The sequence below is a fragment of the Manis javanica genome, chromosome 2 (assembly GCF_040802235.1).
Source record: "Manis javanica isolate MJ-LG chromosome 2, MJ_LKY, whole genome shotgun sequence".
In the NCBI taxonomy this organism is placed as follows: domain Eukaryota; kingdom Metazoa; phylum Chordata; class Mammalia; order Pholidota; family Manidae; genus Manis; species Manis javanica.
Genome location: NC_133157.1, coordinates 32,462,416 through 32,486,023, shown reverse-complemented (window position 1 = coordinate 32,486,023; position 23,608 = coordinate 32,462,416). Strand labels below are relative to the sequence as shown.

The 23,608-nt window shown below is 49.8% G+C and overlaps 1 protein-coding gene across 4 annotated transcripts in view; it reads left to right on the top strand.

The window, feature by feature from the left end:
* The first annotated feature begins 988 nt into the window (after positions 1-988).
* The window catches only part of TMOD1 (tropomodulin 1), a 93,537-nt gene continuing 70,917 nt past the window's right edge, over positions 989-23,608 (top strand). For 3 of the 4 annotated variants that reach the window (XR_012127234.1, XM_073227289.1, XM_073227287.1), the window contains exons 1-2: positions 991-1,137; positions 18,725-18,884. Coding sequence is in view for 3 of the 4 variants with exons in the window: in XM_073227289.1 (XP_073083390.1) it covers positions 18,765-18,884 (120 nt within the window). In the remaining variant the exon portion in view is untranslated. Of the gene's footprint in view, positions 1,138-18,724; positions 18,885-23,608 lie in introns of all 4 variants that reach the window. The other variant, XM_073227292.1, reaches the window with a different exon arrangement.

Below are 23,608 nucleotides of genomic sequence, written 5' to 3'. Positions count from 1 at the left end.
GAGGCAGTAGTAACCCAGCGGGCACAGGTTGACTCTGGGATGCTGGCAATGTTGTTTCTTGTCTGAGTGGTGGTTACAACAGGTGATCACCTGATAAAAAAGATGGAACCTGCACACGTATGTTGTATGCACTTTCCTTAAATGTTTGATTCCACCACAAAAGGGTTTGAAATAAAAATCTGAAATATCAAATCACTGCTTTATTTAAAAATATATGTCACATATCCCTCGAGAAGAGCATTCTAACCAGCTGCGAGCGTTTTGTAGAGATTGATTTTTATGGAAAACAAGACTTAAAAAGCAAAAACAAGTATTTCTCATTAGCCATCTTTACACCAGGATTAAAAGGAATTGATATTATTAAAGTCTGCCCTACCAGAAACTTTCCCATAATAATCTAGAGACCTTACTTTCTGTCCATACAAATTACTCTCTCTTTTTTTGAGCCATTTTAAAAGTTAAAACAATGTTTCTGCTTGGTTTAAATGGTTTGTTCTGGAAAACATATTAGCCTTTTAAGAAAGGGGCATTGTTATGTTGTGGTTAAGTCGTTTTCCTGAATGCTCTTACTATAGAGAGAATTCATTCAAGTCTGTCTTAACTACCTGTTCACGCAATGATCGTTGTTAAAGCTTCGGTTCATCCCTACAGTCAAGGAGGTTCAGGTGCAGCAGCTGTTTGGCTGGCTTTACTCCACCCAAGTGCCTACCGATTCTTACGTTCTCGCCCCGCAGCAAAGAAAATCCGCCCACCTTTTTCCAAAGAACTTAACTGCCGTATAAACTCCTCCTGGTACGAGCGGGGAAAGGGGGCGCTCAGACTAGGGGGCGGCCGGCACGGTCTGGAAGCGGAGCCACACTTTGGGGCGGCCAGGCCTCTTCGCGCTGCCCCAGCGGGTGTCGCTCCCTGGCGCCCCCGAGCGGAAGGAGAGGTAAGGCCGGAGAGGGGGAGGGCGGGGCGGGGCGCGGTGACAGCGGAGCCGGGCCCGCCCCTGGCTCCCACCCCCCGCGCCCACAGCGCCCGCCCGCCCGCCCGCGGCCGCCCGGGAGCTCGTCCAGCCCCGCGCTCCGCTCGTCCGTCGCCGCCCGCCGCCCGCGCTCGTCTGCCGGCCGCCCGCGCCCGCGGCTCTACGGCCCGGTAAGCCCCCCACCTGGCCTGGGGTCCCCCTCGCGCTCGCGGGGCTCCCTGCCCTCGCGCCGGGGCCCCAGCCATATCTGGGCAAAATATTCAGCTGTCGCCGCCGCAGCCAAGAGGGACTGAACGTGGCTCCCTCTATAAATAGCCGCCTCCTCGGGTTGCCTCCGGGGTTGAGGAGTCGGGTCTCGGGGTCCGGAGCCCGACGCTCTCGCCCGCGCCGCTCGGTGCGCGTGGCCCTGGCTGGGCGCCCTCCTCCCTGGACCTCCGCGTCTGTGCCCGGGAGGAAGACCTGGGGGCCCTGGACGGGTCCTGGCGGGGCGGGCGTCCGGGCTGCCCGCCCGACCCCAGCTCGCGCGGGTGCAGGTGCCCGCTTCTGCCCGGCCCCGGGGCGCGGCCTTCCGCCGCCTGCCCAGAGTTTGCGGGTGGCAGCGTGGGTGTAGGTGCTCGGTTGGACATGGAGCCGGCGTTCGGGCTGCGCCTGGTGGTGGCAGGAAAAGTTCCCCAAGCCGCGGGAGATGACGAGGCTTAAAGCGCGGTGATACACGAGTTTCGCGCCAGGTGGAGCAGGAAAGATCGTGAAGGCAGGAGCTCCTTCGCTGTCGCCAACTCACAGGGATTCTTGGCAAGCCCCCACCCTTCTCTGGGCCTCGGTTTCCCCATTTGTAGAATGTTTGGTTCCAGGGACAGAGCTTGGAGTCTGGGCGGTGAAAGCAGCAGGGTGCGCTCTTGACCACCGCGCTCCTGCCACCTGTTCGCCGGCTCCCTGCCCGGGACTCTCGGGCGTAACCGCGCACGTCCCGGGAGGTTGTGGAAATCAGAGACTTTGGCTGTCCCTCTGACACAGGTCGTGTACCTGGCCCCTCGGAATGGCCTGAGCTGTCCAGAAGTGCGCCACGGTAATTATGGGCATTGCTGTTGGCTAGCAGCCATGACTTTCGCAAAGCAGCGTGCAACTCCAACAGCTTTAGACCCAGTGAACTGGACAGGGCCAGAGGCTCCATTCCAGCCGCTCCCTGGCCTCAGTTTCCCCATCTGTGATGCAGCTTCAGAGCTGTGCAGGCAGGCCCCAACCCTCTAGCACCTCCGTACCATTACTGACACTGCACTTGGCCTCAACCTTCACCCTCTCAGGCTCTTGTAGATAACCCTGCCAAGCTTTTCTCTGCCAGAATCACAGAACTAGACCCTCAGCGGGAGCCGCCCCCACACAAATCCCCATTTTCCTCCCGGTGATCACAGCCATTTTGTTACTGGAGAAGAGCCACAGAGCCCCCTGCTCAAGGTCACATGCTGCTAGACATGCCAGGAGGTCTGCAGTCTCCATTAGCCTTTGTCATCTCTTCTCTGACCCTTCCTGCTGCTCGGGCATGTTTGGGGAACCTGTGAGCACCTCTTCTCTGATCTACTGTTCAGGACTTGCCCTTGCTCCAACAATAGTGCCCCCCATCCTGAAGTTTCATTTTTATTTGTATTATGCTTTCTCATATATTTCAAAGCCTCACAGATGGAAGAGTTAGGGGGAAATGGAGACAAAACACTAAAATTTTCATCAGTTTGAACCAGACAACAAACAGGCAGAGTGAAAGCAAGAAACTCTGTCATTACAGTTTATTAATTCTTTTTAATGAGCCAGTCTAGCAATATCCCACATATTAGTGGGAAAGCCAGTTTTCTCTAAAAGTAGCCTACACCCCACCTTATCAGGGTCCCACACCTTTTCCCTCCTCCTGGGTAGGGCTACTTCCTGCTGCTCAGCAAAAAATGTAAGAACAGGGAGTAGGTAGTGGCAGCTCTGAGTACCTGAGGTTGACTGACCGGGAAGTTAGGGCACCTGCTCCAGCCCCCACTTAGAGTGACCTTGAGCTATGAGGGTGAGGGCACGATGTCCTCCTGCAGACCTGGATCAACATTCAGAGTTTCCCTTGGAAGACTTTCTAGCATGAGAAAAGTAAAGCACCAGGAATGAAATGCAGGGGAACGCACCCTGTGAAGAGGAGGCAAAGAGGGGGAGAAAGTGGCTTCCCAAGAGCTAAGGGAGGAGAATGAGGGGCGAGTGGGTGACTTTGGCCAGAGTATTGCAGAGGGTTCAAAAATGGGATCTGCCGCCACTTTACTGGGGCCAGTGACCCCATCTTTCTGAGCCTCAATTTCCTCCTCTGTACAATGGGATAATAATAACACCCATTTCTTATGATTTGCTGTGGGGATTAAGTGAAGTGATGCAGGGAAAACCTAGGCCCAGGGCTTGGTACCTGCAATGGTATCAGTGTTAGTGAAGGGAAGAGGCAGAAGCTAACAGGAATTGAAGATGGGGAGATGGAGCCTACAACTCTCCTAAAAGCTTCGGTGAGGAAGGAAGTGGGGAAAAGGTAGCAGGAGCTGGAGACAGGGACAGACAGGAGGCAGGTGTTTCTGGAATGAGGAGTGTGAGAAGAGCTGGAGAAGGAGGGAAAGAGGGTGGTAAAAAGAATCTAAGGGCTGTGCACCTGGGAGGACTGAGAGCCTTCCTTAATGACCTGCTGAACGTCACAGACTATAGAATCACATTCTTCTAGAATCAGACTGAGCAAAGAAGGGGTAAAATGAATCTGGTCCCGGCTCAGACCCCAGTGTCCCCTGGGCAAACTTTAATATCTGCAAAGGGGGATGGTGAGGGGCCATGAAGGGTAGTCTACTTCTGCCCAGGGGCCCTGTGACCTTGGCTTGCTTATTTCTGAAATGACATCATCTATTGATGACTCCTGCTCAGCTCAGTCATAATGGCCTTTTCCAGTCAATGTTTTGATTTTTCGGTCTTACTAATGGACTAGCCAGGCTGCCAACATTTCTTAAGAGACCAGTTCACTTTTCATTTAAAGCCAGAGCACCGAATAGATCAATTATTTGGCTGTTAGGAGCCATTGTAACTTTGGAGCCACAGGCCTATTTCTATGGAAAAATATGAATCAGAGAACATAATTCTGGGGGGGCCATTTTCCCTAATTTGTTTTGTAAAATCCTCCTTTGGTTAATCATGATAGGACTTGACTCTCTGCTCTTAGTGAGAATGAAGGAATGGCTCACTGGAGCCAACCGAGGCACATCTAGGAGGTTTTCTTCTATGCCAGGAGGTGCTGAGTCCTTGTCTGATCTGAAAAACTAAACAAATTGGAGCATTTCCTTTGCTCTCCTATTCTTACATCCTTTCATTTTTCTCTTAGAGAAAAACAGGTCTGTGAAAGGACTGGACATTACTGCACAGAAGAGGAAGCAGGCAGAGAGAGGGGGGCAAGGCGAGCCCCCCTGTCCCAGTCATCTTCTCAGGGTGTGCAGCCAGGCCACCACTCACTCTGGGGCTTCTAGGGAAGAGACCCCAGGGCCTGGAGATGATTCTGGAGGCTGATGAGTTGTGGCCACTGGGCTGTTGCTCTCCATGGTCACGGGAACCAAGAGCAGCAGACCTGCCTCTTGGCCTCGCTCAGTGTCCTTCATAGATTCATCTCTTCTGTCCATCCCTTAAATGTTGGTGCCACTCTCAACCCAATTCTCTTCGCACCCCACACCCTCCTACAGTCCCGTTCACTCCAGTGGTTCCTGTAAAGTCACAGCTGCCCAATTCATGTGTCCCGCCTGGACTGCTCTCCTCGGCTCCAGGCACCTAAGACTCCTGCCAAATGGACAAAGCCAACAGGGCTTCTCAAGGCATCTCCTGCCCAGTAGGCCAGACTCAAGCTCGTCCGCCCATCTTCCTCCAGGGTCCCCCATCCTGGTCAGTGATAACACCATCGATCCAGGCGCCAAGCCAAAAACCTCCCTTCCCCCCCCATTCATTTGGTGAAGAGTCCTGTCAGGTCCACCTTCCTCACCATCCCTTTATTCATTTCTGTCCCCATAATCACTACCCCAGTTGAATTCTTCACCATCTCTCCCCTGAGCTACTGTCAGATCCTCTTAAACGTCCTTCTGCCTCAAGTCTTTTCTTCTGCGCTGCTGTTAAAAGGTCTTTGTGAGACGTGCCTATGGCTGCGTGATTCTCCCCTCTTCAGGGTCCCCATTTCCTACCAGATTCCTTAACACCAAACACCAGGACCATCTAAGACTGGTCCCCAGGCTACTCCTCCACAACCATGTCTCATCACTTCCAGAAATTCTCCTGCCCTTTTGATCGTGGTGTAAGCCCACATGCCCTTGCGCCTCCCTGCCTCAGCCCCGGCTTTTCCACATGGCAAACGTTACACTCATCCTTTACAGCAAAGCTCCCATTGCCTCGCCTGTGCTCCCACAGTCCAGGAGAACCAGCCACAGTGTGTTTCGAATTTCCCCATCCACTTCCTTCCTTATCTCTGACTAGAATGACAGCTCCTCGAGGACAGTTGATGGCTCATGTATTTCTGCTTCCCCAGTGTCAAAGCTCAGAGGTTGACATAGTGCAAGAACTTTATGTTTAATAAATGACCGACAGTCGCATGGGTGAACGAGTAGAAGAGTAAGCAAATGAAAGCCCTGCGACGACGTCACCGCAACAGCAGAGCACCTCCAGCGCTTCCCCCACCGAGCCGTCAGCGCCAGAGGGCGGAGCCGCCCCGGCTCTGCCACCCGCGGCTCCGCAGCCCTGCCAGCCCAGCCCAGCGCATGGGCTGAGTCCCTGATCTCACCGGGAGCTCGCAGTAGGCTTCCAAGGGACAAGGGCAGGTATTGTTACCCCCTTTCCGCATAAGTGTGAGCTATTACGGGAAGGTCGCATGGAGAGGTGATGCGTACAGGCAAGTTGCCTGCCTGAAATCCCAGCTCTACTACCTACTAGCTTTGTGACTTTGGTCGCTGTGCTGGGTTAAATAGTGTCTCCCCAGAAGTCATATCCACCTTGAGCCTCAGAACGTGATCTTAGGTAGGAACAGGGCCTTTGCAGGTATAATTAGTCAAGATGAGGTCATCCTGGATTGGGTGGCCCTAAATCCAGTAGCTGCTGTCATTATAGGAATAAGAAGAGTGGACACACAAGGCAGGAGGCCATGTGACAGTGAGGCAGAGATGAGGTGTGCAGACCCCAGCCAAGGGACACCAGGGATAGCTGGCATCACCAGAAGCTAGGAGAGGCCTGGACAGGTTCTTCTTCCCAGCCTCCAAAGGGGCCAACCTCACCAACAGCTTGGTTTCCAATTTCCAGCCTCCCAAACTACCACAGAATAAATGCCAATTGTTTTAAGCCATCCAGTTAGTTTGTGGTAATTTATCACAGCAGCCCTAAGAAACTAATACAGTGAGATCACTGCACCTTGGTTTCTTCCTTTGTAAAATGGGAATTAAAAAGCAGCACTTCAGAGAGTTAAGATTGCATCAACTAATCCACGTAAAGAACTTAACAGCCACCTGTGTTATGGAGCATGTACAGAGTAATACTCGCTGCTGTAAGGTACAGGTATGGTGGTGCAGTGGGCAATACTGGCCGCAGGGATGGTATTACAAGTATACTCTTGTATGTCTACACTATGATTTATTTACCCACTCTCCTATTGAGGAACTTTTATGTGGTTTTCAACTTTTTGCTTATATAGATAAAAGGCAGATAATTTGTACATGTATCTTTGAACAATTCAGTGAGTGAACTGGTAGGACAAATTCCTAGGAGTGGAATCGCTGAGTCAAAGCATGTGTGCCTTTGGATAGATCTGGCTCGACTTGCCTTGAAAGCAGGTGTAGCGATGTGTACTTCTGTGTAAGAATGCTGGTCTCCACATCTCATGAGCCCTGGGAATTCTCAGGCCTTTCATCTTTGTCGATTTGATAGATGAGAACAGACGTCTCATTTCTCAACTTACTTTTCTGTAACTATGAGTAAGTTACAGAAACTTACTTTTCTGTAACTATTATCTGCTTGTAGGTTTATTAGTCACTTGTATTTTTAGGTGAATTGCCTATTCCTCCCCCCTTCCTGCATTTTCGCTGGGTTCTTCTTTTTTTTTGGTAGGAACTTTTTGTCTATTAAACAAATGAGTCCTTTGTTCAATGTGCAACAAATATTTTTTCCCTGATTTACCATTTGCTAATTTTCATGCTGGTTTTTCAGAAAATATAAAAACATACCTTATGTTATTAACACATGCTGTGAGGCAAGGTAATAAATTGTGTTTGTGGAATGGAAAATGAGAATAGGAGTGAGCTCCACCAGCTTTTCTACAATCCAGCTTCTATTTACCAGTGCTTTTGATATACGGCTGGCAAAGCCAACAATACTAGACATTTATTCATTCATTGAGTCGCCAACCCTGCCTTCATCACCTGAGAGTTGTGGAGCTTTGTGTTGGACAGGAGAGAAAGAGATGCTTGCTCTAAGTAGCTCTCAGTCTTGGGGCGGGGGTTGCTGCAGGAAGATGATGCCTCTGTCAGCAGACTCTGACGGCTTCTCCCATTTACTTAAGATACTGGCTTGCTAGAGCCCTTTTCAGCTGGTGTGAAGAAAGAGGACATGAAAGAGACAGCATGGTGAGAGCTCATGGTGAACTCGGGAAGTTGCAGAGGGGTGGGTGGAAGGAGCCACAAAGGGGAGGCTGCGTGACTTGCGGGGCTGGTGGGTGGGCCAGCTTAAGCAGGGAGATGGTTTCAGAATCTTTTCCTGGAGCCCTGTTGCTATAATGACTTGTGTGGTGACTCAGACACCGTGATGACCCCAAGAGAAGCAAAATGATGGTGCACGCACACACACACTTTCTAATTTAAACCATTTGACAACTTTGACACACAGACTCTTAAGGCTCAGTGTGTCCTGGGATGGGGCTTGTAGCAGCTGCAGAGAGAGATGGAGTCAAGGGCTGTGTTTAGTTTCTCTTTTTCAGAAGGTACTTTCCTGTATGACTAAGAGAATGAGATCAGCCAGGGAAAATAAATGCATACAGGCCAGAAAACAAGTCTTTTAAAGATAGCTGAGCTCTGAGTCTCCATCTGCTCCCCACAGTGGCCCCAAATATGTCTCACATAATAGAATCAGGCCTTGAAGGGCTTTAAATCTCATCTTGTCAATTCCCCAACCACCACCATCAGTCAAGACATAAACCCTCTCTGGAAGACCTCATCTAGGACTCTGTCATCTCTGCTCACATGCTTGTTGTAGTGGGTGACCACTAGCTCCTGAATCAGCCTAGTGCATCTTTGGGCATTATTTACTATTGGAAAGTTCCTTGTGCTGACCAGAAATCCATGTCCCGGTAATCTCTGTAAATCTATGTCATCTGCCTGCTAAAGAGCCATAGACCTCTTCTGTTCCTTCCTCCCCAGGTCAGCCCAAGATTTCCCCTGATCTTGCAAAAGTTCTTCATTTGATACCCTGCTTTTCTTCTCTGGACTTACTCAGCACTGCCCAAGGGAAAAGGCCCATTTCACAGAAGAGGTCATTCACATAGCCAATAGGCATATGAAATGTGCTGTACATCATTAGTCATCAGGGAAATGTACAATGGCATACCACTACCCACTGGCCACAATGACTGAAAGAGAAAGTATTGACAGTACCAAGAGTTGACAAGGATGTGGAGCAACTAAAACTCTAATATATCGCTGGTGGAAATGTAGATTTTCATGATTACTTTGGAAAACTGTTTGACAGTATCTATGGAAACTAAATGTATGCCTGCTCTAGGACCCAGCAATTCTACTCCAAGTACATACCCAAGAGAAACAAGTGACTATTTCTACAAAAAGACCTTTGTAGCACTATTTATAATTATCAAATATTGGAAATAACATAAGTGCCCATTAACTGTTATAAATTATGATGTAACTCATGCAATGGCAAACTACACATCCATGAAAAAGAATGAACTGCCACTAACACAACTGGATAAATCTCACAGATGTAATGTTGAGTGACAGAAGCCAGACACTAGAACATACCCACTGTATGTTTCCATTTTTCTGATGTTCAAAAGCATTTGAAGCTAATCTATGGGTTTAAAAGTCAGAATAGTTGCCTTGGAGGGAGACGGACTGGGAGTGGGTATAAGAAAGCCCTCTGGTGGACTTGAAATGTCCCATATCTGAGTGGGGTTTACCTGAGTGTAGACAAATGGGAAAATCCAGTGAACTGTACTCTTATGACTAGTGCACCTGGCTGTATATAACCAGTGTCTTATTAAAAAAGAAAAAAATGAACCACCCCCAAAAGAGTGGGGGCTCAGAGCTGAGCTCCAGCATGAAGCTAAGCAGGCCCACCATCACCCTTGCTTTGGCTACTCGCATTAAAGCAGCTGAGACCTCACCAGGACTTTTGGGCCTTTTGGACCTCACCAGTGCCTCCCACTGTTGACTTACATTGGGTAGACAGTCACTTAACCCCCAAATCAGTCCCGTGGCTGCTCAACTTGTGGAGTTGGCTTGTTGGGCCTCCAGCATCAAGGGACTGAGGAAAGGGAAGGAAGCCAGCACTCTGAACTGTATCATCCTTTATCTCATTTCCTCTTCACAGCAGCCCTTGAGAGGTATGTGTGCCCTCTCTTTACAAATGAATCCATTTATCTCAGAGGCACTAAGTGACAAGACTGGGGCCGCCCAGCTAGGTAGAGCCAGGGCAGGGGTTTAACCCAGGCCTGCATGACCCCTAGGCCAAGCTTTTGTCTTTCACCAGGCTGACCTGAGATGAGGCCTCATTTGTGCCCTAGCCCAGCTCATTGCGCCTTTTGGTGGATGAACAGATGATGTGTGTGACCCCCCCCTCAGGGATCTCTGCATAAGTCTTACCCTCCTAGCTTAATTATAACTTCCTGAAGGCCAGGGACTGTCTTATTAAGTTCTGTCTCACAAAGCCTGCAAGGCCCTGAACATAGTCAGTGCTCAGTAAGTACTCACCCGATGAGTTGAGTCATGGAAACCGAGCTCCAGAGAAGTACAGCAAATTGCTCAAGATCACAGAGAATGTTTTCAACCAAAGTCAGGACCACAGTCAGGTCTCCTGTCTCCCATCCCAGTGCTCCTTCTGCCCTTGCACCCTGGTGCCAGCTTCCTGTCAACCCCAGGGACTGGAGATTCCAGTGGGTTGGAAGAGACTAGGGGCTAGAACCACCCCAGGTGAAAAAGGCTGACTTTGGCTCTGGGGACTTCAGGGTGAGTCCTGGGAAGAAGGCTGTAGGTTGGGCAATTGCACCGAGCCCTGCTTCCTGAAGGACCCTGTGCTCAGCTAGATGCTCTGCAGGTGCTTCCTTGAAATTCTTAATTTTATCTTTGGATTCATACTTCTAAGTGAAGTCCTATGGACAAGGGAACCGGGGCCTGGTCCCACCTCCTGCTGCCTGTCTGCTTTCTGGGGATGGGTTCTGAGCCTCTGGCTGCCTCACTTCCTGGCACCCCTGGGTCCCATGCCACCTTCCCCCTTGCACTGCTGCCCAGCTACCACTGGGGCTTTCTGCTCCCTTTGCATCCAGCTGGCAACTCTGCGGGGCAAGCCTCTTGTCTGCCCCGATGCAGGCATGATCGTCCTGGTGCAGAGGTGGTGACACTGTTGTAATCATCTGTCTCTGTGTGTTGGGGCAGTGACCCACTGTGGGAAGGGGTGTGCCTGGCTTGACTGCCCAGACCTCGCCAGTGAGGGCATGGCTGTCCTGCATCTGCAGAGGAGGGTAACTGGCAGCCAGAGAACTTGGTGTGCATGCTTTGGAGCACAAGGGCGCCTGTGTGTGATGTGTGATCATGACATTAAATACTAAGAAAACACCATAACAGAAGAAGAAAGAGACCATGAGAGAAAGGGAAAACTTTCTTAGTACCTTTAATGCACTTTTCCCCCATTTTTGAACAAAGGACCCCACGGTGTTGGTTTGGACCTAGCAAAACCCATAGCTGGTCCTTTGGGGAACTTTTCATAGGGGAACATTCAGCAGGACAGGGTGGAGGCTGGGCCCCTGCAGGGGCTCCCTGGGGAAGCGACATGGCAGTAGGTTGGGCCTTGGTGGCAGGGAGCTTGGCCCTCTCATCCTGCCCCCTCCCTCTCCCTGTTGCTCCTCTTCTGTGTTAGTCTGGATCTCACCACAGGTGACAACAGGCCCCGAGGGGCACACACTTCTTGTCCTGCTGGTGAGGCTGTGGGCATGAGAGTCGTTGTTCCGTAAACTGCGAAGGTCTCTGCACTGGAGAGGTTGTTGGTATAATTGTTGTGTCACATTTTGTGAGCTTATCCTAAAACTTAAACACTGAGGAGGCTGAGTGCCCCAGACTTCCATTGCCCATGTGTTTACACCTTCCACACACTACCCTGCCTCCCCTGTTCTCAACTGATGGCTGGTTGACTTTCTTCTCTTGTGGGTCTGCAGTGCTGGGGGTCTTTTTCCTTGCCTGACCTGCACTGAGGGCACTTTCTTCTGAGGCAGCCCACCTCCGCATGGAGACCAGGTGTGACAGCTGCCCGCCCAGCCCAGCTGGGGGCAGGGGACTGCAGGTCTGAGGGCTGTGGTGTCCTGGATCTGCTTTCCCAGGACTGCACAAGGCTGTTGGGGGAGAGGCCGCGACACTCCTGTGAGGAGGGTAGGGAGCTGTGAGGACCTGATAGGACCTCAGAGGGTATGGAGGCAGGAGAGGGTCTCCAGGCTGAGGGAACAGGGGAAGTACAGCTCAGAGGAAGCAAATTTCAGGGGTACTTGGAGCCGGCCTGGTACGGCTGGATGGGGAAGGTCTGTGTTGGGATTAGAAGCTGGGGAGGCACAGAGTCTTCCAGGCTGGGGAGTTTGCTCTCTCTTTGTCTCAGTGGGAGCTGTTGAAAATGGCTTCCAGCTCAGGAGCAGCATCAGAACTGATTTTCATGGATATCATTTTGAGGCTGGGTTGAACATTGACAGGAGGGGAGAACTGAGGCAGGAAGACAGGTTGGGAGGCTGTGGTGGTAAGATTTAAGACAGCAAGCACTATGATCAGGGAGAGCAGGGACAGGGACAAAGGGATTCCATCACAAAAGGACAAATACTGCAGGATTCCACTTCCATGAAGAACCTGGAGGAGTCAAGTTCAGAGAGAGCAACACTGCGGTGTTCGCCAGGGGCTGCTGTGGGGCAGCCGGGTGTGGGGTTGGTATTTAATGGGGACAGAGTTTCAGTTTGGGAAGATGAAAAAGTTCTGGAGATGGACGGTGGTGACGGTTTCACAACAATGTGAATGTACTTAATGCATCTGAACTATACACTTAAAAAGTTAAAATGTTTAATTTTATGTTATGTGCATTTGACCACAATTTTGAAAAACTACAACATTCCAAAAACATAGAAAGGGATTAAGGATTGACACTTGTGAAGACCGAGCAGAGCTGCAGGAGCAGTAGGGGAGTGTTGAGGTGGGTCCCAGGTGTCCTGCCTGGGTGACAGATGGGCTTTGGAGAGACAGTCACCCAGGTGAGGAGGAGGTGGTGGTGAGGCGGGCCATGCTCAAGGCTGGACACTGGACCTGAGGGACTGCAGGGAAAGTACCAAGCAGGGGAGAGAGCATTCGAGAGTCCTCAGACCCCACCTGGGAGAAGACAAGGCCCCAAAGGAGAGCAGGAGAGGTGAGAGGAGGCAGAACCCAGGGGCACAGGGGGCCAAAGAAGGATGCACCATCCAGGAATCTGACGCAGGGCAGAGAGGAAGGAGAGGACCCGGGGAAGTCTGAGCTGCCGCTCCTGTTGGGCTGCAAGGGCCAGGAGTCAGTCAAGGCCCCTGAGCGTGGTGAGGGGAGTGTGCAGGTGGAGGGCGGGCCCCTAAAGATCAGGGCAGGCCAAGGGCCTCATGGAAATCCAGCATGAGCCATGGCAATCAGGCCTGAGGGAGCAGAGCACTTCTGGGGGCCCGGTGTTCTCCATCTCTCAGCCCCATGAACTTGCCCTCTTGTGAGGATTCTCACTCCCCCAAACATCTCTTCCTCCATGGCCTCAGCTTCCACATGCCCACAGGGATCACCCCTCTTCACCCCCAGCTTCCTCTGCCACCTGCCTCATTCTCTTCTTAGGTCCAGTTCAATTTTGTTATGGGTTGAAGTGTATTCTGCCAAAAAATGTACCTGTGAATCTGACCTTATTTGGAAATAGGGTCTTTGCAGATGACCAAATTAAAGTCATAAGGGCAGGCCTTAATCCAATATGACTGTTCTTATATAAAGGGGATTTTTGGACACCACCTTGTATAGAACAGGGAGACTGCCAGCTCAAGGTGGGGAGCGGGGCGCCAGTCTCCCGCAGAGCCCTCAGAGAGAACCAACTCTGCTGACACCTAGAGTTTGGACTTCCAGCCCCCAGACCTGAGGGACACTAAATTTCCGTTGTTTAATCCACTCAGTCTGTGGTACTTTGTTAGGGCAGCCCCAGGAAACGAATATAAATGCCAAGAAACAAGCTCATCCATCCCAGTCCTTTTTTTTTTTTTTTTTTTTTGTCCAAAGCTACCTCATAGGTCATTGACTAGCCAATCAATTGGCTGCCTTCGAGCAGACTCCACTCTGTCCAATCAGCAGGGAGCAGGGGTGGTCACATGATATAAAACATGGCTGCCCCCTGAGGTGCCTCTTGCCTGAGGGCAGGGGGCAGAGAGCTATCTCGGAGGAAGAGCAGACATCCCCGGCACCCATGCGTCCCTGACGCCAAGGGAAAAGAGAGGTGCAAGCTTCAGTGATGAGGGATCGTGGCCTAAAAATCCCTTTAGCCAAAGCATCTTCCAGAAGACTTGAGGAGATGGGGTATGAAGAATCAACTTTGTAGATCAACCTTTCTTTACCCACCATCAAGAGGTTTACTGTGGTTCAAATAAGAAGACAGTATAACTGGAAAATATTCGTTTGAACTTTGTGACTCAGCTCCCCTTGACCTCAGGAAGTGCAGTCCACAAATCAAGATGCTGCTGCAGCCCTCCCTCCTCCCCTCGTGTTCCCACGGGGCAGATGCTGGAGAAGCCATTAGCAGAAGTGAGTGGACCCACTTCCTGTGAAAGACTTGAAAGCACATTTGGTACTGCAGGAGTTTCCCTGCAGAGCTTCCATCCTGAGACTATGGCCTCAACCCGTGAGCCACTAATTTTTACTGTCCAACCTGCCTAGTTTTACTTCCTGGCACAGTTTGTGAACTTTTTTTTTTTTTTTTTTTTCATATTTAGCAGTGACTTTAGGCTTCTGCCATGAGAAGCATGGTGGCCAGATGTGGTGTTAGTGTAAAATACACCCCAGATTTGGAAGACTTAAGTTTTTAAATGTGTTTTAAATTTATTGAGCTGCCCTTTTTGTTTTTCTTACCAGCTCTTACTCAGGACCCCCTTTACAGATCAGGTAGCAGGTGCTGTTCAGTATCAGGCAGGCCATGCTGGGAACTTGGCAGCTTCGCCACCTGCCCCCTGCCTGTCTCTCCCATCTTGGGTTCCCAGCCCTCTCAGACCTGGTGTGATCTTTCCATTTTAAAGATGGGAAAACAGAGGATCTGAGAAGAGAAAGGACTCCTTAAAGTTCCAAGGACACTAGAGCAAGCCCCACATGTAGTCATTCCCTTCTAGCACATTCCCCAGATACAAGGCTGGGCACTGGGAGCATGAAGACAGATGAGGTGTGGGTTCTTACCTGAGGGAAAGTACAGTCTGATGACAGTGTGGGGGAGCGGGCTGGGGGAGGGCTGGTGGCTGCCGCAGCAGCGGCAGTTTCATAGTAATGGCTCACATTTGTTGAACCTGTGGCAACTGCACACCAGCCCCAGGCTTTGCACCTTATCTGCTTGTTACCCCTTAATCCGCACAACACCCTGTGGGGAGAATACTATGACCCTCTCACTATACTGATGGAGAAACCCAGTCCAGTGATTTTCAACTTTTTATTTTAGCAGCTGAATCCTTTTTCAAGGGAAATCTTAGATGGAACACCAAAAAATAAATAAGGCAAAATTGGGGGTCAGCCCCTTGCATAGTCTCTCTTACTTTACCCCCCTCAGGGGCCCTGGAGGAGCCTTCTCTGAGCCTGAGATCGCTCCTCAGCACAGTTTAAAAACCATCCGTGTGCTCCCCTTCTTGGACATGTCCAAAAGCATCAGGTTACCAGCAGGATTTCCCAGTCATTTATGCTCATTTTACAGATGAGCAAACTGAGGCCCAGAGTAGGGGAGGAATTTAGTGAGGGTCACCCAGGGAGGTACCACCACCATAAGCATTTCAGCAGAGTCTTATACATCTGAGACCTGTGTACATCCATGACAACTTTTTGTTAGGAAACAGAGGCCTTTTATTAATAGCTATAAAATACTGTATCTTCCAAGCTGTATTTTAAGGCCAAGCTTGCAGTGGGGTCTATTAACGTGCTGTTTTCACCTCTACTACACCCTGTCTCTTCCCCACCTCTAGTTCCCCTTCCATCACTGACCATAGGAGGGGAATCTTGGAATCTTGCTTTCGAGAACCATGCCTAGAGGCCAACTGAATGAGTGTGGCTTGAAGCTAACAGCTTCGTGGTTTGCCTTAGAAGTTCTCTGTTCCTCTCAGCTTATTTAATGTAATGTAATATCACTCCATAATATTCACAGGATGCTTGACATTAGAAAGGGCTTTTAAATCCTCTGAAATAGGATTTTGAATTTAACAGCACCTTGGAGTGTGTAAATGGAACATTAACTGTCCTGTGTTCTAAGAGGGAGACTGCTTCAGGAAATTCAATGACTGCACCTTGCAGGGTGGCATCTCTGGAGGTGGCCTGCCACCCCAGCCCCATCCCTCCTTCAGTGAGTCCAAGGTTGGCCCCTAATTCTTTCTTCCTGGTTATTTCCAGCTTCTTTTTCCTAGGCTGGCTTTGGTAGGGATTCCTCTCTGCCCATTCCCTCATTGTCCCTTTCTCCAGGGTCCATCCATGACTTTTTCTAAGGGTTTTAGCACAAATCATCTAGGAAATTAGTCATCTGGCAAAGATAACAAGCATGAGAAGCTTCCAGGGGCCCCAACCTGTCCCAGCTGGTCCTGTTCTCAAGACCCTTCTTGTGTGAGTCTGCATGGTTCCATCATGTGACCCAGAGGTGAGTCTAGGCTTTTTCTAAAACCTGTTTCATGGGATTCCAATTGCAGGAGCAGTTTCTCAGAGACATGGTTTCATGGACAGAAGGACTGGGAAATGCTTCTTGTAACCTCTCCCTGTTGGAGGCATCCAGCGTGTGGAAGCAGACAACATTTTTGAGAAGTCCAGCTGTCCAGGGTCCTGTGGAACTCTGTGTAATCCCAAAACCTGTTTTGAGCACCAAAGACATGTCTTACAGTCCACCTACGAGGCACTAGTTAGAGGTGTCTCTGTGAGTTGGTTCTGGAAGCGTCTGAGCTTTTTTCACAAGGGTTCCTTTTGGCCCTAGGATGGAGACCATAGAGATCCTCTACTGCCTCCCTCAGGAAAAACCAAATTAGGTTATTCTCTGAGAACCTCCAGGAGGTTTTTTTCATATACACCAGAGCATTGTCAGCTGCCTGTGTTTTCTTTGGAAGTAAATAGAAATGAATCAAGGGGGGGCCCATTTATGGTCTGAACATTGCATTCTTGGGGTCTGGTCAAAGGCAGACGTCAGGCCAAGCTGAGCCATTCTTAGAGAAAAGAATGGCACTAGGGTTTTCTGTATTTGGGAAGCAAGCCTTTTCTTACCCAGCCAGCTGTCACACCCTCAGATTTCTCCTCCAAATATTCCTACACATGCATAGAGTTACATTAATAACACATACCTCTGCTCTTCAAAGTGGAGGCTTTTTCTGTTAGCTTGGTGAACTTAGTGAACTTTATTTTTAATTACTTTCTTTTTAGTTAACTAATCTGGACTTTTTCATTGATTAGTTGCCTTTTCCTATTTCACATTTCTTTCTACTCTGGAGAATTCCATCAGTCATTTCACAGATAAACCACGGGTTCTGTTTGTTCACGTGGGGGTCTAAGGCCACAAACTGCTGTGAGGAAGGTGGTCCTAGTTGTCTGGGCTTCCAGGGCTGCAATCATCAAGTACCACTTGCCAAGTGGCTTAAACAGAAATGTATTGTCTCAAAGTTCTAGAGGCTTGAGGTCACCAAGGCAAAGGTGTTGGCAGCGCTGGTTCCTTCAAGGGCTGTCCAGGTCTTTGCAGATTTGTGCCGGGCCTCACCCCCAGCTTCCAGTGGCTTGCTGGCAATCTCAGCGGTTCCTTGGCTTGTAGAAGCATCACTCTGGTTCTGCCTTCATCGTTACGTGGTGTTCTGCCTGTGTACCTGTCCAGCCCAAATTCCACTTTGTAGAAGGACACCAGTCATGTCGGATTACGAGCACCCCCTGCTCCAGTGTGACCTCATATAAGCTTAACCACTCATATCTGCAGCCATCCTGCTTGTGGGCTGTGTCACACTCTAACTTGCAATGCGGAACTGGACTACTGGGGGTTAGGCGTCCTTCAATACATGAGCTGGGGTGTTGGGGGAGGGGCGGGTAGACACAGTTCAGCCCATAGCACCAGTTCTGTATGCACAGCTGCCTTCCATCCAGCCACACTGAAGGAAGCCCCAAGCTGCCGCCTCACCTTTCAGCCTGTTAGTTCCAGAAAGGATGGCTGATGGCTCAGCTCACATAGGTTGAAGGACAGGTGGGAACAGGCTCAAACACAGAGGTGCTAGCAGCTTCCACAGCAAGCTGACATTTTCCAAGAGGAGAAGGGCCTAGATCTCCTTGAGGCTGTCTGACTGGACCAGCAGTGGCAGGTAGGGAGCTGGAATGGGGTTCCTTTCAGTAAAACTCCCCACTGTGTGTCCAGCCCTGGGGAGAAGGGGATGAAGCAAACCTCGCCCCTGCTCATGGGGAAACCCCAGGAGCCAGATATGAGGGCTGTGGGCAGAGGTGTGGCCCAATGCTATGGCCGTGCTGACCTTTGCTTAATGAGGAGACTAAAGCTTCACAGAGGAGGTGATGTGTGGCCTGGGCTTGTCATGTTACCAGTTTCAGCCAAGCAGGAGGACAGTAGGGCTTAAGGCAGGCCTGGGTTCAAGTGGTGGGTCTTCCACTTCCTGGTAGTGTGATTTGCGTAAGTCACTCAACCTTTCTTGGCTCAACGTCCTCCTCTGTAAAACGGGAATGACAGCAAATGCCTCAGAGGTTAAATTAGAAAATTCTTCTGAAGTGCTTAACACACAGCTTGGCATATGTAGTAAAAGTTAGCTATTCCTGTCAGCTGCTTTTTGTGAGGACTGAATGAGATGTTGTAGGTGAAGGGCCCACAAAAACCAGGACCTCAGTTAACCTTTGACACTCCCCTCCTTTAAAAACAGCTTTGCTGATTGGCTGAGCTTCATGCATTTTCCAGCATTCATATTTTCCATCGGGGTGTGGGGTGAAGGGTGGAAAAGTATTTGAACTGCCTGAACATTAAAATCGTTTTCAGGTACTCATAAGCCATTTAATTCACCTATTTACTTGTAATTCATGCCATGCCAATACAACCCATTACAATTCATTAAATCACATGCAATCAGAACTTTTACCTTGCACAATTTAATAGAGAATTAGTCCAACTTGGTGCAGTATTCCACTACAGTAATTATGATCCTGACCATGAAAGATGCCCAGGCCACCACGTGAATGATAAGCTTTCATTTGCTGTGAAAGAGCAAATCCAAGAAGGGTCTTTCTAAGATTTTTCTCTTTCTGGTAGATCACAGAAATTCAGAGGATAAAAAAGAACTTCCTCTGCAATGTCGTACAGACGAGAACTAGAGAAATACCGCGACCTGGATGAAGATGAGATCCTCGGAGCCCTGACAGAGGAAGAGCTCAGGACCCTGGAAAACGAGCTGGATGAGCTGGACCCTGATGTGAGTGGCACTAAAGGGGAGCACGTTGTTGCAGGTGAAGGGACAGTGACCATTGCCACCTGGGGAGGGACAGGCCCAGGCTTCCTGCAGCCCACACTTCCTCTTTCCTTCCGTGGCAGTGCCACTGGAATGACATTGCCTTTGCAGGTGTGTGTGCATGTGCGTGTGTGCGTGTGGTGTCAGCATACTCTATAGAAACAGAACCACTAGGCTACATATGCATATAGTAAGAGATTTATTATACCTCTCACATGATTATGGAGGCTGACAAGTCCCAAGCTCTGCCATCTGCAAGCCAGAGTCCCAGGAGAGCTGTGTTGTAGTTTCAGGCCCAAGGCTGGCAGGCTCAAGACCCAGGAATTGTTGATGTTTCAGTTCGAGTCTTAAGGCAGGGAAAAGATAATTACCCAGCTCAAGGCAGTCAGGCAGGAGAAAATGCCCTCCTGCTCTGGCAAAGGTCAGCCTTTTTGCTCTATTCAGAACTTCAACTGATTGGATGGCATCCACCCACATTAGGGAAGGCAATCTGCTTTACTCAGTTTACCTATTCAGCTGTTAATCTCATCCAGCAACACCCTCACAGACATACCCAGAATATTGGTTAACCAAATGTCTGGGCACCCTGGGACCCCATCAAGTTGACACACACAAAAAGACATCACAAGTCCACTCCTTGTCAACTTGGCACCCATATGCATCTCCTTAAATCATACTTATCACCATATAAAGACAGTAACAAGGTCATAATTCTACCTAACATGATACAGGTGTCCCATGTACAACCTTGAGGTGAAGTCCTTGAGTGATGTTTGCTCTTCTATGTGGTATCCCATAAATTAAGTACTATGATGTAAATTAATAACATTGAATACTATGATGTAAAATCAATGCATCTTATGTCACAGAAGAGAATAAAAGAGGGAAGAACACAGAGATATTTGTTTAGCATACACACATGTACACAAGAAAATAAAGAGAAAAGGCTCACTGCAATGTAGTCCTTGTTTCTCTAACTGGTCGTATGGAGGTACTTTCTTCTACTACCCATTCTGTATTCCCTTTGCCTTTTAGCAAGCACTTAGCTGGTCGTGGTTCCTTGCTGTAACTCCAGTGAGAGGAAATCCTGGGGCAAAATACCTCTAAAAACCAAAATCAGTCAAAAGGAGAAATAAAGTGTAAAACCCATTTATTGCTTACAGACTGCAGACTGGGGCTGTCTCTCTTTCCTGCTGCAGCCAAGCCAAAACTAGCCCTTCTCCTCACCTCTCAGGTTCAGATAAGCTCTCAGTTGCCCAGGTAATTACCCATTGATATGAAAATGAAATATCCCCCCGTGAGGAATGCCCACTGATATGCAGATGCACTAAAGCCAGGCAAGATATTCTGGAAATGTTACAACTTTACCCACACTTGCTATAGTTAGATAAGCCAAACCTTCATTCCTAAAGAGTCTAGGCCATTAGTAGTCCTGCCTGGATTGGTTTGTGATGGATTTGTAGTTTTCCATTGACTTTAATCACAGGGCATGGTAATACTAAGAAAGCCCTAAGCAGTGTCCCAAATTGCTGACATATGCTTCCTCTGCTCTGTTGTGGGGCAGTGGTCCAGTTCCCCTCGATAGACAGGATCAGTCTCCCCAGCCAGGACAGAAAGCCCTTCTCTGCCTGTTGATTCAGAGGCATACGGAGCCCAAAGTGGCCAGGTGGCAGTCTTCCAGTCCAGAGGAATCATTGTTGTGTCTCCTGGTAGAAGCAGTCCTCCTTTGGGAGCTAAGGCCTGAAGGCCAGAAGAGCATAAGATCCCAGGAACAGGAAGCAAAACCTTTACCAGTGGGACATTAGGGCTAATAGTGAGTGGTGTCACTCCCCTTTCACCCTCGACTCCTGGGCCTGTAAATCCTGGCTGTGGGAGAAACAGCACCATGTGTGGGACACTGATTCAGAGCATGCACAGCCTTCTGGAGAACCTTGCCACAGCCCTGCAAGGTATTTCCTGCTAGTGGTATTGTAAGTGGGCCAGCTAAAAGCCTGTTGGACCATTCTATGTTATGGAATGCATTAGCTGAGCAATAAGGACTAGAAGAATCCCTTCCACTTCCTGGATGTTTCATCACTGCCCTTGATAGTTGACACATTTAAGAAGTTTGTTTAATGCTCAGAATTTGCCTCTTCAGTCAGAATCACAGCATCAAGAGGCAGCAGGCTCTTTAGTCGTATCTCTGGTTGGCCAGCTACTGCGGAGCTGTGAGCAGAGCCAAGAGAGGGATTCCCAGGTGGCCTACTGGACAGGTGCCTTCATCCTATCTCTATATCCCAGGTGCTTGTCTCAGAGAAGGTAGATAATGAATGTTACTGAATTAAGCAAATTTTCCATGTGGTATATTTCCAACTAAAGGTGGGACATAGCACAGATTTTTCTTTAAACCTGTCATTGCTAAGCTGTAGTTCAACAGTGATCCATAAAGAAAAGCCTCCTACTACACCATTTCACTAACTCTCAAGTAATGACAGCTTGTGCAGAGGCGTGCAGGTTAGCAGAAAAATGCGGGACTGGAGCGTGGGTATGTCAGTTCCCGCTTGCCCTGTCTCTGACTCTCTGTGTGACCTTGGGCCATTCGCTTTCCTCCCCTAGGCCTCAGCAGTCCCATCTATGAAATGATGGAGTTGACAGTCCCTTCAGGACTAAGCTTCCATGAGCTTATAACCAGGTCTTCTCCCCAGAGTCAATTACACATCTTGTCTCTAGATAACCCAGAATCAAGTCTAGGGGCTGAGTTCTAGTTCCCACCGAATGACAGATCCCTCCAGTGGTATGTCCTGTCTTGCTGTTTCCAACTTCCTCCAGCACAGTCCCGAGGAGCTGGGGCCCCTGAGGAGGCCCATTGAGTTGAAAGGCAGCATCCGTGGGAGAGCCTTGGGTCTCGTCCTCCTTCCCTGGTACCACCGCCCCCCCTTAGCCTGGGCTTCAGTAAAAAAGAGCGATGTGAGCATGGAGCAAGCAAGCTTCCAGCTTTACTGCTATAAAATTATCCTGTTCTAATTCTAGATCACTGTCACGCAGAATTACAAGAATGAACAGCTTTTAGAAGTGAGAACGAAAGGGGGACGTAGCTACTCCTAGTCAACTCAGTAAACATGGCCCAGCTACCTGCTGGGTGCCAGGCCCTGGGCTGGCCACTGACTGGGTAGCCTCACTGGGGTCCTGCCCTTCCGGTGTCAGCCCCCTGGGGAGCGGGAATAATAACTGCATCCTAAGCAGGAGCAGGCAGGGTGCTCAGTGAGGGGAGGCTTCACAGAGCAGGTGACTTTGGACCTGGGCCTCAGGATTTTTCTAAGTCAAGAATAAAAACAAAGAATTCTAGGCCAAGTGAAGGCCAGGAGCAAAGGCTCACGTAGAGAAGGTAGTCAGGGTCAGGGAGTGTCCATGTTGTTTCTGGCAAGTTGGTTCAGCATGGAAGGAGGTCTAGGCCAGATAACAGGTGATGCGGTTACCCAGCTGGCTGAAGAGTTTGGCCTTTACTTGGCAGGCCCAGGGAGCCCTTTGGAGACAGTGACTCCATGGGCTGGCTGGTTTTGGGAGCTGAGGACAGATGGACAGGAGAAGGTGAGAGGTGGGAGGCTAGCTGGTGGGTAGGGAGTTCTTTTCTGAAATAAGAAAAGGCCCCTGTCCCCTCCACATTCCTTCTGCCAAATTGCAGAATCCTTGCTGTCCCTGGAGCAAAGAAGGGCAGACTGCCGGGGACCCCACAGGGCCTGCTGCCCCCTGGCCTTCCGGCTCTTGGAGTTGCTCTGCACTGCTTTATGGGGATGAAGTTAGATCAGGCTGTGGTGCAAATTGGGCAGGTGATGTGATGACAAGGGTCAGAGCCAAGCGTGAGACCTGAGAGTTGGGGGAGGGCAGATTCAGGAGCGACTGCTTGAGCCCCAGCTGGGGGCTCTGTTTCACTTCAACAGAGGGCTCCCACAATGCCCTCACCCCACATACCAAGATATCTGGACTCAGCAAATTCCCAAGGCCTCTGTACCGCTCATGCAGCCAGCTCCCCCCAGCCTCCTCCTGGAAGATCAGTAGGAAGGCCCGTGCGCACTGGAGGGATGGAGAACCCAGGGCTCAGACTGCTGACTAGCTTGCCCAGCATCACAGGACCAGGGCATGGAGACTCGGATCTCTACCAGGTCCAAGTGCCAAGCCTCCCAGTCTGGCAAGGGGAAGGTCACTGTCCATTTGGATTTGGGAATGGGTTTGAGCAGTCTGAGACCTGTGATTCTCATACCATTGTAGTTTCAAAATGGACATTTTAGAGCCCCTTTCTCTCTTTTCAAGGAAAGAATACAGAAATCAGAGAGTGGAGAAGATAGAACAGAGGCCAATGGGTTTTTGTCCCTGCTGCACAATTGGCCCCTTTACTGAGATGTCTCTATTACCTGATTAGCAAGTCAGTATGTGAGTTTTGAAAAGATCTTGCGGGCCTCCTTTCTTTCTGAGAGCACAAACATTCCAGCTCACATTTCCCCCGCCCTTGGCCCGTGTTCTGAAATCCTAATGCAGGGAGAGGCCAAAGGTATGCAGACCAAGAGAGGCAACTTGGGAACCAGCTGGTTGGGAAGGGCCCAGGGACCAGAAGAGTCCAGCCTCTCACTGTCCATTGGGATTTGGGAAATCTGAGCAAGAAGTGAGCCCAGAGAGGAGAAGGAGCTTGCTTTAGGTCACACGTCTAAACAGAA